Raw genomic sequence first — 14,752 nt, 5'->3', positions numbered from 1 at the left:
CTTCCAGAGCTGAGATATCGAAACTCAAAAATTCGGCCCGAAAAAAAAACGACAGTGGTACCCCTTACGTATTTTTTTTTGGGCGAAAAATTAAGTTTCTCCAATCTTCCAAAATTCTGATAGAGGGCCATGAGACTTAGACCTGAGTGCAAAAATGGAGGCTCTAGCCCCTTCTAGAGCTGAGATATCGAAACTCAAAAATTCGTCCCGAAAAAAAAACGACAGTGGTACCCCTTACGTTTTTTTTTTGGGCTAAAAATTAAGTTTCTCCAATCTTCCCAAATTCTGATAGAGGGCCATGAGACTTAGACCTGAGTGCAAAAATGGAGGCTCTAGCCCCTTCCAGAGCTGAGATATCGAAACTCAAAAATTCGGCCCGAAAAAAAAACGACAGTGGTACCCCTTACGTTTTTTTTTTTGGGCGAAAAATTAAGTTTCTCTAATCTTCCCAAATTCTGATAGAGGGCCATGAGACTTAGACCTGAGTGCAAAAATGGAGGCTCTAGCCCCTTCCAGAGCTGAGATATCGAAACTCAAAAAATTGGCCCGAAAAAAAAAACGACAGTGGTACCCCTTACGTTTTTTTTTTGGGCAAAAAATTAAGTTTCTCCAATCTTCCCAAATTCTGATAGAGGGCCATGAGACTTAGACCTGAGTGCAAAAATGGAGGCTCTAGCCCCTTCCAGAGCTGAGATATCGAAACTCAAAAATTCGGCCCGAAAAAAAAACGACAGTGGTACCCCTTACGGTTTTTTTTTGGGCAAAAAATTAAGTTTCTCTAATCTTCCCAAATTCTGATAGAGGGCCATGAGACTTAGACCTGAGTGCAAAAATGGAGGCTCTAGCCCCTTCCAGAGCTGAGATATCGAAACTCAAAAAATTGGCCCGAAAAAAAAAACGACAGTGGTACCCCTTACGTTTTTTTTTTGGGCAAAAAATTAAGTTTCTCCAATCTTCCCAAATTCTGATAGAGGGCCATGAGACTTAGACCTGAGTGCAAAAATGGAGGCTCTAGCCCCTTCCAGAGCTGAGATATCGAAACTCAAAAATTCGGCCCGAAAAAAAAAACGACAGTGGTACCCCTTACGTTTTTTTTTTTTGGGCGAAAAATTAAGTTTCTACAATCTTCCCAAATTCTGATAGAGGGCCATGAGACTTAGACCTGATTGCAAAAATGGAGGCTCTAGCCCCTTCCAGAGCTGAGATATCGAAACTCAAAAATTCGGCCTGAAAAAAAAACGACAGTGGTACCCCTTACGTTTTTTTTTTGGGCGAAAAATTAAGTTTCTCCAATCTTCCCAAATTCTGATAGAGGGCCATGAGACTTAGACCTGAGTGCAAAAACAGAGGCTCTAGCCCCTTCCAGAGCTGAGATATCGAAACTCAAAAATTCGGCCCGAAAAAAAAACGACAGTGGTACCCCTTACGTTTTTTTTTTGGGGGGCGAAAAATTAAGTTTCTCCAATCTTCCCAAATTCTGATAGAGGGCCATGAGACTTAGACCTGAGTGCAAAAATGGAGGCTCTAGCCCCTTCCAGAGCTGAGATATCGAAACTCAAAAATTCGGCCCGAAAAAAAAATGACAGTGAGACCCCTTACGTTTTTTTTTTCGGGCGAAAAATTAAGTTTCTTCAATCTTCCCAAAACTCTGGATTCTGATAGAGGGCCATGAGACTTAGACCTGAGTGCAAAAATGGAGGCTCTAGCCCCTTCCAGAGCTGAGATATCGAAACTCAAAAATTCGGCCCGAAAAAAAAAACGACAGTGGTACCCCTTACGTTTTTTTTTTCGGGCGAAAAATTAAATTTCTCCAATCTTCCCAAAACTCTGGATTCTGATAGAGGGCCATGAGACTTAGACCTGAGTGCAAAAAATGGAGGCTCTAGCCCCTTCCAGAGCTGAAATATCGAAACTCAAAAATTCATTTCGAAAAAAAAAAACGACAGTGGTACCCCTTACGTTTTTTTTTTTCCGGGCGAAAAATTAAGTTTCTCCAATCTTCCAAAAACTCTGGATTCTGATAGAGGGCCATGAGACTTAGACCTGAGTGCAAAAATGGAGGCTCTAGCTCCTTCCAGAGCTAAGATATTGAAACTCAAAAATTCAGCCCGAAAAAAACCCGACAGTGGTACCCCTTACATTTTTTTTTTCGGGCGAAAAATTAAGTTTCTCCAATCTTCCTAAAACTCTGGATTCTGATAGAGGGCCATGAGACTTAGACCTGAGTGCAAAAACGGAGGATCTAGCCCCTTCCAGAGCTGAGATATCGAAACTCAAAAATTCAGCCCGAAAAAAAAAGACAGTGGTACCCCTTACGTTTTTTTTGGGGGGCGAAAAATTAAGTTTCTCCAATCTTCCCAAAACTCTGGATTCTGATAGAGGGCCATGAGACTTAGACCTGAGTGCAAAAACGGAGGCTCTAGCCCCTTCCAGAGCTGAGATATCGAAACTCAAAAATTCAGCCCGAAAAAAAAACGACAGTGGTACCCCTTACGTTTTTTTTGGGGGGCGAAAAATTAAGTTTCTCCAATCTTCCCAAAACTCTGGATTCTGATAGAGGGCCATGAGATTTAGACCTGAGTGCAAAAATGGAGGCTCTAGCCCCTTCCAGAGCTGAGATATCGAAACTCAAAAATTCGGCCTAAAAAAAAAAACGACAGTGGTACCCCTTACGTTTTTTTTGGGGGGCGAAAAATTAAGTTTCTCCAATCTTCCCAAAACTCTGGATTCTGATAGAGGGCCATGAGACTTAGACCTGAGTGCAAAAAATGGAGGCTCTAGCCCCTTCCAGAGCTGAGATATCGAAACTCAAAAATTCATTTCGAAAAAAAAAAACGACAGTGGTACCCCTTACGTTTTTTTTTTTTCCGGGCGAAAAATTAAGTTTCTCCAATCTTCCCAAAACTCTGGATTCTGATAGAGGGCCATGAGACTTAGACCTGAGTGCAAAAATGGAGGCTCTAGCCCCTTCCAGAGCTGAGATATCGAAACTCAAAAATTCAGCCCGAAAAAAAAAACGACAGTGGTACCCCTTACATTTTTTTTTTCGGGCGAAAAATTAAGTTTCTCCAATCTTCCTTAAACTCTGGATTCTGATAGAGGGCCATGAGACTTAGACCTGAGTGCAAAAACGGAGGCTCTAGCCCCTTCCAGAGCTGAGATATCGAAACTCAAAAATTCAGCCCGAAAAAAAAACGACAGTGGTACCCCTTACGTTTTTTTTGGGGGGCGAAAAATTAAGTTTCTCCAATCTTCCCAAAACTCTGGATTCTAATAGAGGGCCATGAGACTTAGACCTGAGTGCAAAAATGGAGGCTCTAGCCCCTTCCAGAGCTGAGATATCGAAACTCAAAAATTCGGCCTAAAAAAAAAAACGACAGTGGTACCCCTTACGTTTTTTTTGGGGGGCGAAAAATTAAGTTTCTCCAATCTTCCCAAAACTCTGGATTCTGATAGAGGGCCATGAGACTTAGACCTGAGTGCAAAAACGGAGGCTCTAGCCCCTTCCAGAGCTGAGATATCGAAACTCAAAAATTCAGCCCGAAAAAAAAACGACAGTGGTACCCCTTACGTTTTTTTGGGGGGGCGAAAAATTAAGTTTCTCCAATCTTCCCAAAACTCTGGATTCTGATAGAGGGCCATGAGATTTAGACCTGAGTGCAAAAATGGAGGCTCTAGCCCCTTCCAGAGCTGAGATATCGAAACTCAAAAATTCGGCCTAAAAAAAAAAACGACAGTGGTACCCCTTACGTTTTTTTTGGGGGGCGAAAAATTAAGTTTCTCCAATCTTCCCAAAACTCTGGATTCTGATAGAGGGCCATGAGACTTAGACCTGAGTGCAAAAAATGGAGGCTCTAGCCCCTTCCAGAGCTGAGATATCGAAACTCAAAAATTCATTTCGAAAAAAAAAAACGACAGTGGTACCCCTTACGTTTTTTTTTTTCCGGGCGAAAAATTAAGTTTCTCCAATCTTCCCAAAACTCTGGATTCTGATAGAGGGCCATGAGACTTAGACCTGAGTGCAAAAATGGAGGCTCTAGCCCCTTCCAGAGCTGAGATATCGAAACTCAAAAATTCAGCCCGAAAAAAAAACGACAGTGGTACCCCTTACATTTTTTTTTTCGGGCGAAAAATTAAGTTTCTCCAATCTTCCTTAAACTCTGGATTCTGATAGAGGGCCATGAGACTTAGACCTGAGTGCAAAAATGGAGGCTCTAGCCCCTTCCAGAGCTGAGATATCGAAACTCAAAAATTCAGCCCGAAAAAAAAACGACAGTGGTACCCCTTACATTTTTTTTTTTCGGGCGAAAAATTAAGTTTCTCCAATCTTCCTTAAACTCTGGATTCTGATAGAGGGCCATGAGACTTAGACCTGAGTGCAAAAACGGAGGCTCTAGCCCCTTCCAGAGCTGAGATATCGAAACTCAAAAATTCAGCCCGAAAAAAAAACGACAGTGGTACCCCTTACGTTTTTTTTGGGGGGCGAAAAATTAAGTTTCTCCAATCTTCCCAAAACTCTGGATTCTGATAGAGGGCCATGAGACTTAGACCTGAGTGCAAAAATGGAGGCTCTAGCCCCTTCCAGAGCTGAGATATCGAAACTCAAAAATTCGGCCTAAAAAAAAAAACGACAGTGGTACCCCTTACGTTTTTTTTGGGGGGCGAAAAATTAAGTTTCTCCAATCTTCCCAAAACTCTGGATTCTGATAGAGGGCCATGAGACTTAGACCTGAGTGCAAAAAATGGAGGCTCTAGCCCCTTCCAGAGCTGAGATATCGAAACTCAAAAATTCATTTCGAAAAAAAAAAACGACAGTGGTACCCCTTACGTTTTTTTTTTTCCGGGCGAAAAATTAAGTTTCTCCAATCTTCCCAAAACTCTGGATTCTGATAGAGGGCCATGAGACTTAGACCTGAGTGCAAAAACGGAGGCTCTAGCCCCTTCCAGAGCTGAGATATCGAAACTCAAAAATTCAGCCCGAAAAAAAAACGACAGTGGTACCCCTTACAATTTTTTGGGGGGGCGAAAAATTAAGTTTCTCCAATCTTCCCAAAACTCTGGATTCTGATAGAGGGCCATGATACTTACACCTGAGTGCAAAAATGGAGGCTCTAGCCCCTTCCAGAGCTGAGATATCGAAACTCAAAAATTCAACCCGAAAAAAAAACGACAGTGGTACCCCTTACGTTTTTTTTTCAGGCGAAAAATTAAGTTTCTCCAATCTTCCCAAAACTCTGGATTCTGATAGAGGGGCATGAGACTTAGACCTCAATGAGCAAACATTAGACTATGTGCAGGTAGTACTCATCATGGGATTGGTAGTGTCAAATGCAATTCGTTTGTTGTGTCAGATGTCTTTTGACTAGACTACATTTTTCAACACGCCAAAGTGGCTAGTGGGAGTGACTGTGTTACCTACCATGCGTGAAATCCATATATGATCCAATCCAATATATGAAATATACCATTTTAAATATATGAAATTATATTCTTAGAAATATAATAAGACTATCCATCTATGAAAGGCGTCATTAAATAAAATGCATTATTATTATTATTATAAGTATAATTATAGTTATATAATTACATATCATAATATACCATTTTATATATATATATATATATATAAATTTAAATATATGGAAATATTATTATATTAGAATTATAAATATTAATTTGTTCATACATTTTTCAAATCTATTAAATGATATATCAATTATATTAACATTTCACACATTCAATGTTCACAGGTTTAAACCCTTACGTTTTGCCGTTGGGTGAAGTGATCTGAAAGCAGTATCGCCGGTCCTCACACTCCACGGCCATGACAGAACTGTTGTCCAGATCCAGGACCATCCCGCCTGCCACTGCGCCCCGCGGCTGACACATCAGGTTCCCCCCCTGCGTGAAGAAGAACAGCCTGTCCCACGCCGTGGTCACCAGCCCCGTCTTACTGTGGGACACAAAGCTCAGTGTGTTAAACCGGACACCTCCCCTGGTCACAAAATCAAGTCTGACCGAGATCATGTGACCCGTACTTCCTGATGTTGAGGTAACCTGCTTTCTGGATGAGGGCGCGATTCACGGGGACTCGATCGTGATCTGGCATGTAGACGGTGTCATCCACGGACAGGAGCTCTCTCTGAGACGAGCGCATGACCTCTGCCTCGACCTCTAACTGAGACTCAATACTGAAGCACAGACAGAAAATGAGGGACTCACAGACAATCCTCACACACGTATGTGTGTGCCCTGAAATAAAGAATTGTCCTTTACCTCCGATTCATGCTGGAAACTGAGCTTAGAAAACTGTCCATCTTCTTCGACACCAGCTCCATCCCCTTCTTAAAGAAATGTACCTGTGGATAACCAAACAGGATTGAAGATTATTCAGCTACATTGATTGTAATGCACACAAACAACACTTAAATTGAAGCAAAAAGTCCCGAGGGCATGCATTAGTCAGTCAAGAGTTGTCTTTGGGCACACTGCAAAGGATACGCACAACCTTGAGTGTCTAAGTGATTTATTGCTAAGTGATTTATTTAGTTAAACGGAGCTGTAACAATGTGATAAAAAAAAGACACAAATGTACATGAAATAACTGAAATAAATATTTATATTAATATTCATAAATATTAATATATTCACATAGAATAATCATTTCGAACACATTTTTTTTCGCTTGATAAAAAAATAATGTAATAAAATAATAATGGAAGTGCAAAACTTCCAAAAATGGAACGAACAAATAATATTATTTGTTACCTTAATATAATATTAAGGTAACAAATGTATACTAACACTACAATTATAAATGTATAATAACACTGTAATGTAAGTATATAATTAAATGTATAATTAAATTGCAATAAATGTATAATAACACTGTAATAAATGTATAATAACACTGTAATAAATGTATAATAAATCTGTAAAAAATCTATGTGTAATGTATGTGTAAAATGTGTAATTACATTGTAATGTATAAATACATTTTTTGCACTACTTTTAAAAAAATTAACCGCTACTTTTTTAAAAAGAATGGCTACTTTAAAAAAAAGAATTGATTCTTTTAAAAAGTTTTTTTGAAAAGAATCGATTCGCTACTTTTCTTTTTCAAAAAGTAGCGATTCTTTTTGAAAAAGTAGTGATTCTTTTGAAAAGTAGCGATTCTTTTGAACAAGGAATCGATTCTTTTGAAAAGTAGCAATTCTTTTTTTTAAAAGTAGCAATTCTTTTGAAAAGTAGCGATTCTTTTTGAAAAAGTAGCGATTTTTTTTTTAAAGTAGCGATTCTTTTTGAAAAGTAGCAATTCTTTTGAAATACAGTGTCAGATGACGACATCACTTCCTGTCGGCCACCGTAACTTCTGTTGGTTGTAATTCATAACCTCACCACTAGATGCCGCTGTAAAGTCGGCACGAAATCGATCCAATGGCGGAATTCGATCTGTGGTGAAGGTTTCACGCGTGTTCCGTCTTTCCCATGGCAAAGTGATTTTTAATTAAATGCAACATATTTAAATCTTATCAATTAACTCATTTCATCTGACTCCATAAAATGAAAATAGGTTTATCAATGATATCCGTGCATCACTTAATACGTTAATGCTTGACAATTCCTTTTAACTTAATGAAAATATAGTCAAAGTCTGTTAGAATTAGGGATGTCCCAAACCGATACTCAGGGATCGGGTATCGATCAGACGAGGCCGATCCAAATCCGATATTGTGCGTATACTATTATGTGTTATTGTTAAGCCCCACAAAAGGCACAAAAACATTCTAAAGTACCATAACGTTTTCGTGCACTCTAATATAAGTGTTCTGAAGCCATTATGCGCGAGATAAATTAATATTTAAGTCATTAAATTCAAGATCATGTAAACTTTTCCCTCCGTTGCAGCTGTCAGTCATTCTCCATCTGTGTTCAAACATTGCGTCGCGTTCGGTTACAGTCAATGATGAAACTATCTTCAAGATGATTCAATGTTAATACTTTTATACTTGATCTTTAGATAAAGGTCTATGGCGCTGTGTCATGATTATCTATCGTCCGTTAAATACCGTATTTGGGTTCTTCTTTATTAAATCCAGGCAATTGGTCGAATTAAACATTTATTAAAATTAAGATAAAATTAATACAAAAACGAAATTCACCTTAATGAAAGGCTTTATGTTTGATGTGAAAGTTTTAAAGCAGTCCTTCAGAGGCGCTTTCAGAGTGGTCAAGTCCGTAACGGGGAACTTTCACGTAACATTATTTATCCCTCATAAATACATACACGAAAAATAAGACAAAATTAATATGTATTTATGTTCTGTGGAGACGAGCCAACCCTTCTTTCCAGTGAGTAGTATTACTTTTTACACTTTTGCCACCTAAAAGTGAAAGTTTTTTTGTGTGTCACATATCCATAACGGATGTGTTTTTCCCCTTAAATATAAACGCGTGTGGAGTGATATTTTTCAAATGTCTAAAGGGGGCATGGATAAGACGTTTCAATATACTGATTTTCTGAGAATTTACATTAAGTTTTTTGGGGGTTTTTTACCTCAAATGTCAAGTCCACGCTGGAATTGCCCATTTTAAAGAATTCATCCTCAACTAGTTTTGTGATGTAGGTCTACATATTTTATAATGTTAACTTAAAATAATACTAGTAATTTAAAGATGTGGTATATTCAAATTAAATGACCCATCATCAACTTGATTGTCTTTTTCATGAATAAACAAAAACTGTTAAGTTGTCTTGATTAATATATAAATATATTATTTCGATATATAAATATAGGCCTATTTGACTTGACTTGACTTGGTAGCATTAGATTTGGACAGGATAACTCTGGGAGTTGGAAGGGGTTTGTCTGATTTTGCCTTCTCACACACATTTCTGTTTCATATAGGATGTCAGACAGCCATCATTTCTACTAAAGAAAATAACAAAAATAGTAACGCACATTAAATTTGATAAGTAACTTTAATTGGATTACTGGTTTGGAAATAGTAACGCATTAGATTACTTGTTACTGAAAAAGTAACGCGTTACCGGCATCACTAATTGTATATAGGCCTATGTATGTACATATGTTTGTTTAGTTTAATTGGGTTGGGGTGCCGTGGAAAAAAAAAAATAACTACAAAGGGGTGCCTTGCTTTCAAAAAGTTTGGGAACCACTGCCCTAGAGACCAAACTCCTTTGTGTGACAGTTATTCCTAAACTTCTTAAAAACCTTATTACCTTTTGATTTACTTCTTTGGGAATGAGACATTATTATCAGTCACCCTGAGGTCTTCAAAATTTTGCTTTTGCAAAAGCAACTTTAATTGATGTGTTGTCACAAGTGTGCAAATATGAAGAGTTTTGAACGCAGCTCATCCAGGAGAGAGTGAAGTGAAGTGAAGTGTGTGTGATGGCGAGTGTCAGACCTGAGCGTGTGTGAATCCCAGCATGGGCTCCAGCATGGCCACTTTCTTCCTGTACTGCAGCGCATTCAGAGCACAATAATACTGCATCGCCGCCTGATGCTGCTTTCTGCGGGAGTACGCCACCTCTCTCACCACCTCCGCTTTAACCTGTCATCAACACACACATCTGGCTCAGTGCTGGACTCGGGGGGAGTCGGGGGTTTCACACAACACATCCACATTTACCTTTTCATTTTCTCTCTTTTTAGGTAAACGACTATATTTCACCATGGCAGCTTCATGCTCTGGAGAGAGAAAGAGAGACCGAAAGTGATTTTCATTCAGCATATACATATTTTTTCTATCATCCACTAATATTAAATAGAGATGTTATTAACTTCATACCGTCACTGGCAATGCCGAATATCTCCTTCAGTGTGCTGATCTCTGAAAACAAATTCATCACAGCTCTTTAAAATTTTGGTTGAGGTCGGATAGTCTGACACTTCATATCAATCAATCAATCAATCAAATTTCTTTATTCAGTCATGATGTTATTATAGACACAACAATAATCTCCACAACAACAAAATAATAACATTCATTACTGAATAGGAGCATAAAGAAGACATAGTCTTATAAATGAATGCCCCTTTTTTCAATAATCTAAGCTTATACAAAACAGATGGCTCGCCATTTTTTTTTCCTTTCTTCTTCTTTCCCTTCTTTTTATATATATATATATATATATATATTACTTCAATTTTACTTCACATAGTAATAAGTAATTAACAATTACCAATTTAGAAAAAAAACAAAAAAACAAAAACAAAAAACAAACAAAAATAAAACATTGTTTCTTATGCTTCACTTCCTTCGTATTTTTCAAGTACATATTTTTTGTACATTTTATTGAATTGAACAATCGTGAACATGATTTTTGACCTCTATCCAAAGAGTTCCATAAACTAATCCCAGTTACAAGAAACTCCTTTTGTTTTTTTGAGGTACGTGAATATGGTACACTAAAATTGCCTTTTCTTCTGTTGTTATTGTCTGTGATTAACATGAATTTATTTTTAATATGTGTTGGTACTAAATTATTTTTCACTCTCCACATAATTTGTAGTATTTTGAAACTGACCAACTCTTTAAATTTCAAAGTCTGCAGTTTTATAAACACTTTATTTGTGTGGTCTCGTGAACCTTGGTTAGTCACAATTCTTATGGCTTTCTTCTGGATCATATCATCAGGATCATATCATCGAAAACAGGTTTTTTCACTTTTGAAAAACATATAAAAATACATATAAAAAGTATTTCAATACATGTAAGAGTCTTGAAGGTACGGTAAACATGAGAGAGATGGTGAAAATATTATTGAAATTATTTAAGAAACATCGAGATTGAGATATGAGATACTATTTTATAAATAAGCTTGTTTATAATAATAAATGAAAACGTAAAGAAATATTTTTTATTTGTCTGCTCAAAATCGAATTTGATAAAATAGACACCAACATTCAAGAAATAACTGAACCAATATCAAAATTAATATTAATGTTAAATTTAAAAACAAACAAAAAATGTGTTTTTAAGATTAGTGTAATATAAGTGTAATATACATAATATAATTATTTCATTATTAAAAATATATATTTGAAAAAAATCTAATTTGTCAACATTTGAAAATAACTGAATTAATATTAAAATAAATTAAATCAAAAACAAATTTATTTGACTTAAAATAAAACAATATAAAAATGCATTATATTGTAAATAAAAAAAAAACAAACAAACAAAAAAACGCTACAACAGTGGATTTTAGAGAACATGATCTCTAAAGTAAGTGTCGCACCTGTAAGGTCCTTCTCTCTGAACTGCACCATGGGAAACACCATCTTATCAGCAATCTGTGTGGCCAATTCATTGTGCAGAGAGTTCAGCTAGAGAGAAATTAAAATACACTTGTTATTCAAATATTTATAAAATATTACTGTGGTGTGTTATTAATGTCACACTGAATTGTTGCCGTTTTACTTTATAATCTGAATAATATGGACTTAAACTCTGCAGTATGTGAGGCAAAAGATGAAGGTCATATGATCAGGTGATCTGTCATTTTGGCAAACATCAAACAACCAGCATGAAGAGAAACAGCCCACGCCAGCTGCCACACGACTGATGGACTCTGACAGAGTGACCCACACACACACACACACCGCAGGAGTCTCCTCACCTCTTCCACGCTTTTGGCAAAGTGCTGTAAAGTGTTGATCACCTCTTCATCGCCTTTCGCCAGAGCAAAATTCTGCACTCACAAACCATCATGTCAGATTTATTGACAACACATCTGATAGTCAGACATTCCCAGAACTCATCATGGCTCCTAACACACTGCTGACGTTTAAAAGAGAAAATAAAAAGCGCTCACCTGCTTCTCATACTCCAGGAGCTGTTTAGAAAGCTGTTCGGTCGCCAGAGCCATTTCATTCTGCGAACAGGAGACTCAATTAGTCAGATGAAGAATCAGAGTCGGCACCAGTTTGATTGCATGGGGAGGCTTATTTCATTGATTTTTATTAAATATAAAGTAATATTTACAACATATCTTATTTGCCAAACATATGAATAATCCAGAAATATTGATTATATAGATCATATGTATGAATCATGGTTTATATATTTATTGAGGACTTATAAACATAAACTCAGACATTTAACTGTACATTCAGGATTTGCATTTTCATATTCAGGATGTAACTATATATCAAAACCTATAACTATATAAATATTCAGATTTATCTATTTATTCATGGTTTACATTTATTTTGAGTTATTTTCAGGTTTACATCTTTATATCGTGGTTTGCATTAATATATTCAGAGTAGTAACTACATATTCAGATGTAAAAATAAATATTTATAAATTCACATTTACATACTTAGAATTGCAGCTTTATGTTCAGGGCTTATAAATATCTATGAAGATTGCATATAATTATTTCCTATTATTATATTTTTTTATATATTATTATTATTATATTATTATATAATTATTATGTTTACATTTAATGACACTATTAAATAATACTATTATTATTTTGTATTTAATGACATTTAATGATTACATTTAATGAGTTTGCAATCCATTTAAAGGGTTAGTTGGTTCACCCAAAAATGAAAATGATCATTTCAGAGGTCATTCTTCCGCTGGAACTAGACTCGCATATGGCCGTTTCCGGAAGTCAGTCATTATAATTTATAAAGTTACAAATATGGATATTCCGCTTTATTGGGCTTTAAAAACTCAGCCTCCCATTATAAATCTTGGAAGAGCCATGGTATTTTTAATAAAACTCTGATTGTGTTTGGCTGAATTAAAGAAACTCATATAGACCTAGGAAGGCTTGCTTCATGAATTCGGGGTTCATTTACATTTTTGTAACTCTTTGACATTCACAATGCGCCATATTTCAAAGTATAACAGCATAATCAGTTGAAAATAACACAGGGTTGGACTTTGATTGGATTGTAGATGCTGTGATGCTATTGGTTAATACTTTACCCCCACCCCTGAGGCCTTGATGACATCAGCACAAAAAAAAAATCAGTTTGCAAACATTTTTTTCTTTAAAATACCATGCACGGATAAATCATGATCAATAAACTGAATATTTATTTAGACATAGTAAATTTCGCTTATATGTTGCCTCCACTGTTGAAGTCAATGTGAACATGTGTGTGTGTGTGTGTGTGTACCTGTGCTCCAAACACTCTCTGCATAGACTGGAGCAGCTGGTTTGTGTAGTTAGTGAGCGTGCCTGCATCCTCTTCAAACACACTGAGCAAGGACCGCGTCTGCCACAGAAAACACAAAAGCCAGTAAACACTCGATATTCACACAGTGTTAAATGTGCTCGGCATCCGTGCAGCGTGAAGCATGCTGGGTGTATCCACAGGTGTGTTCTGTCTGGGATCAGATCAGACTTCTGGGTGTGTTTCCAATGCAAACAAAGTGACTGGCCGGGCGGAGACATCTGTGGGTTCATAATCTCAAACACAGGGCATTATGGGACATGACTCAGACACATACCTTGTGCATATAAAGTCAATTATTTGTTCACTGAGAATATCACAAGTATGCGGGAGTGGCTTCACAGTTTGAACTGCATCCAAATTAGGCCTAATTATGATTTTTTTTAATAGCTAATAAAAATCAAAACCGATTGCAAAACAATGTATAGTGTTATTCAAAGTTTTTTGTGTGTTTTACCTTATTTCTCACATGCTGATCTGACGTCTCTGATTATTTGTTGTTGTTTCGTATCTGCCAGTGATGTCTCAGTACTGATACTAATATATATTTAATAGATCTGATACAGCATGTGATCTAATGTATCAGGATCAGGCTTCTGTGGGTTTGACCAACTAAACAACATCTCACTCCTCCCATACAGGCCCCTCCATTCACAACACCACTGCCAGCGAAACATTTACAGCTTTAAAGCACCAAAGCCGCAAATAACACGCGCGACTGCATGTTTGACGCGCGTCTCTAATTTATAAACATATGATCAGCATGTATGTGTCTCATCTGTGGCTCTTATCTAGGAAAAAAAACTTTGAATAATAAACAATGCAAGCAGTTACATAAACTTAACGAGCTGAGGTGATTCCCTACTGAATCGCGCACTTAAATTGATGTTTAATTCAGATTAGCTTGCACATATGCTCTGCGACCAACGACATACGCGCGCGTCTCGACAGCGCATCATCAGTTTTGCAACCCAAAACACACTAAACCGAATAGTTATGAGTGCTAAAACATTGAACAAAGATCCAGTAAACAGATGTTTACCTGCGGACTGTCCTGCAGGGCCTCCTCGAGTAATAATTTGTGGTGTACGGCAGGCATCTTTCGCGTCGGAGACAGTGAGAATGGAATACAAGGATGAGGACTACGTTTCCCAGCTGCTCAAATACGACCCGGAACTGCTTTGGGTGCATGCTGGAGAAAGCAGTCATCTTCTCTGTTCATACTGGGCATTATACTGTCTATGGCATTTACTCTGCTTCAAAAATACACAAAGCATAAATAATAATAATAATAATAATAAATAATTTATATTGTAATTAAAAAATAGTTCGTTCGTTCGTAGTTCTAACTTCTATCCCACAATACCCTCTGCTGGACTATACTGGTATGGTACATTGTCACTTTTTGACAATGTAATATGAAAATAACAAAAAAATAATATGAAAATACCATATTATTTTTTTCCATTTGTTTATTTACTTATTTGTTACTACTTATTTACATTTGTTTATTTATTACAGGT

The 14,752-nt window shown here is 36.9% G+C and overlaps 1 protein-coding gene across 1 annotated transcript in view; it reads right to left on the bottom strand.

Annotated features, from left to right (window-relative positions):
* The window catches only part of appl2 (adaptor protein, phosphotyrosine interacting with PH domain and leucine zipper 2), a 66,389-nt gene extending 51,967 nt beyond the window's left edge, over positions 1-14,422 (bottom strand). The window contains exons 1-11 of the mRNA XM_089127927.1: positions 14,272-14,422; positions 13,173-13,271; positions 11,846-11,905; positions 11,651-11,722; positions 11,270-11,357; positions 9,817-9,858; positions 9,658-9,716; positions 9,433-9,579; positions 6,277-6,359; positions 6,039-6,191; positions 5,765-5,953 (exon numbers count right to left, since the gene is read on the bottom strand). Coding sequence (XP_088984053.1) covers positions 5,765-5,953; positions 6,039-6,191; positions 6,277-6,359; positions 9,433-9,579; positions 9,658-9,716; positions 9,817-9,858; positions 11,270-11,357; positions 11,651-11,722; positions 11,846-11,905; positions 13,173-13,271; positions 14,272-14,328 — 1,049 coding nt within the window. The 5' untranslated portion in view covers positions 14,329-14,422. The remainder of the gene's footprint in view (positions 1-5,764; positions 5,954-6,038; positions 6,192-6,276; positions 6,360-9,432; positions 9,580-9,657; positions 9,717-9,816; positions 9,859-11,269; positions 11,358-11,650; positions 11,723-11,845; positions 11,906-13,172; positions 13,272-14,271) is intronic.
* Between the last annotated feature and the right edge of the window lie 330 nt (positions 14,423-14,752).

This window comes from Pimephales promelas, chromosome 25, assembly GCF_988280905.1.
Source record: "Pimephales promelas chromosome 25, fPimPro1.hap1.1, whole genome shotgun sequence".
Classification (NCBI taxonomy): domain Eukaryota; kingdom Metazoa; phylum Chordata; class Actinopteri; order Cypriniformes; family Leuciscidae; genus Pimephales; species Pimephales promelas.
This window is presented reverse-complemented; position numbering and strand designations above follow the sequence as displayed.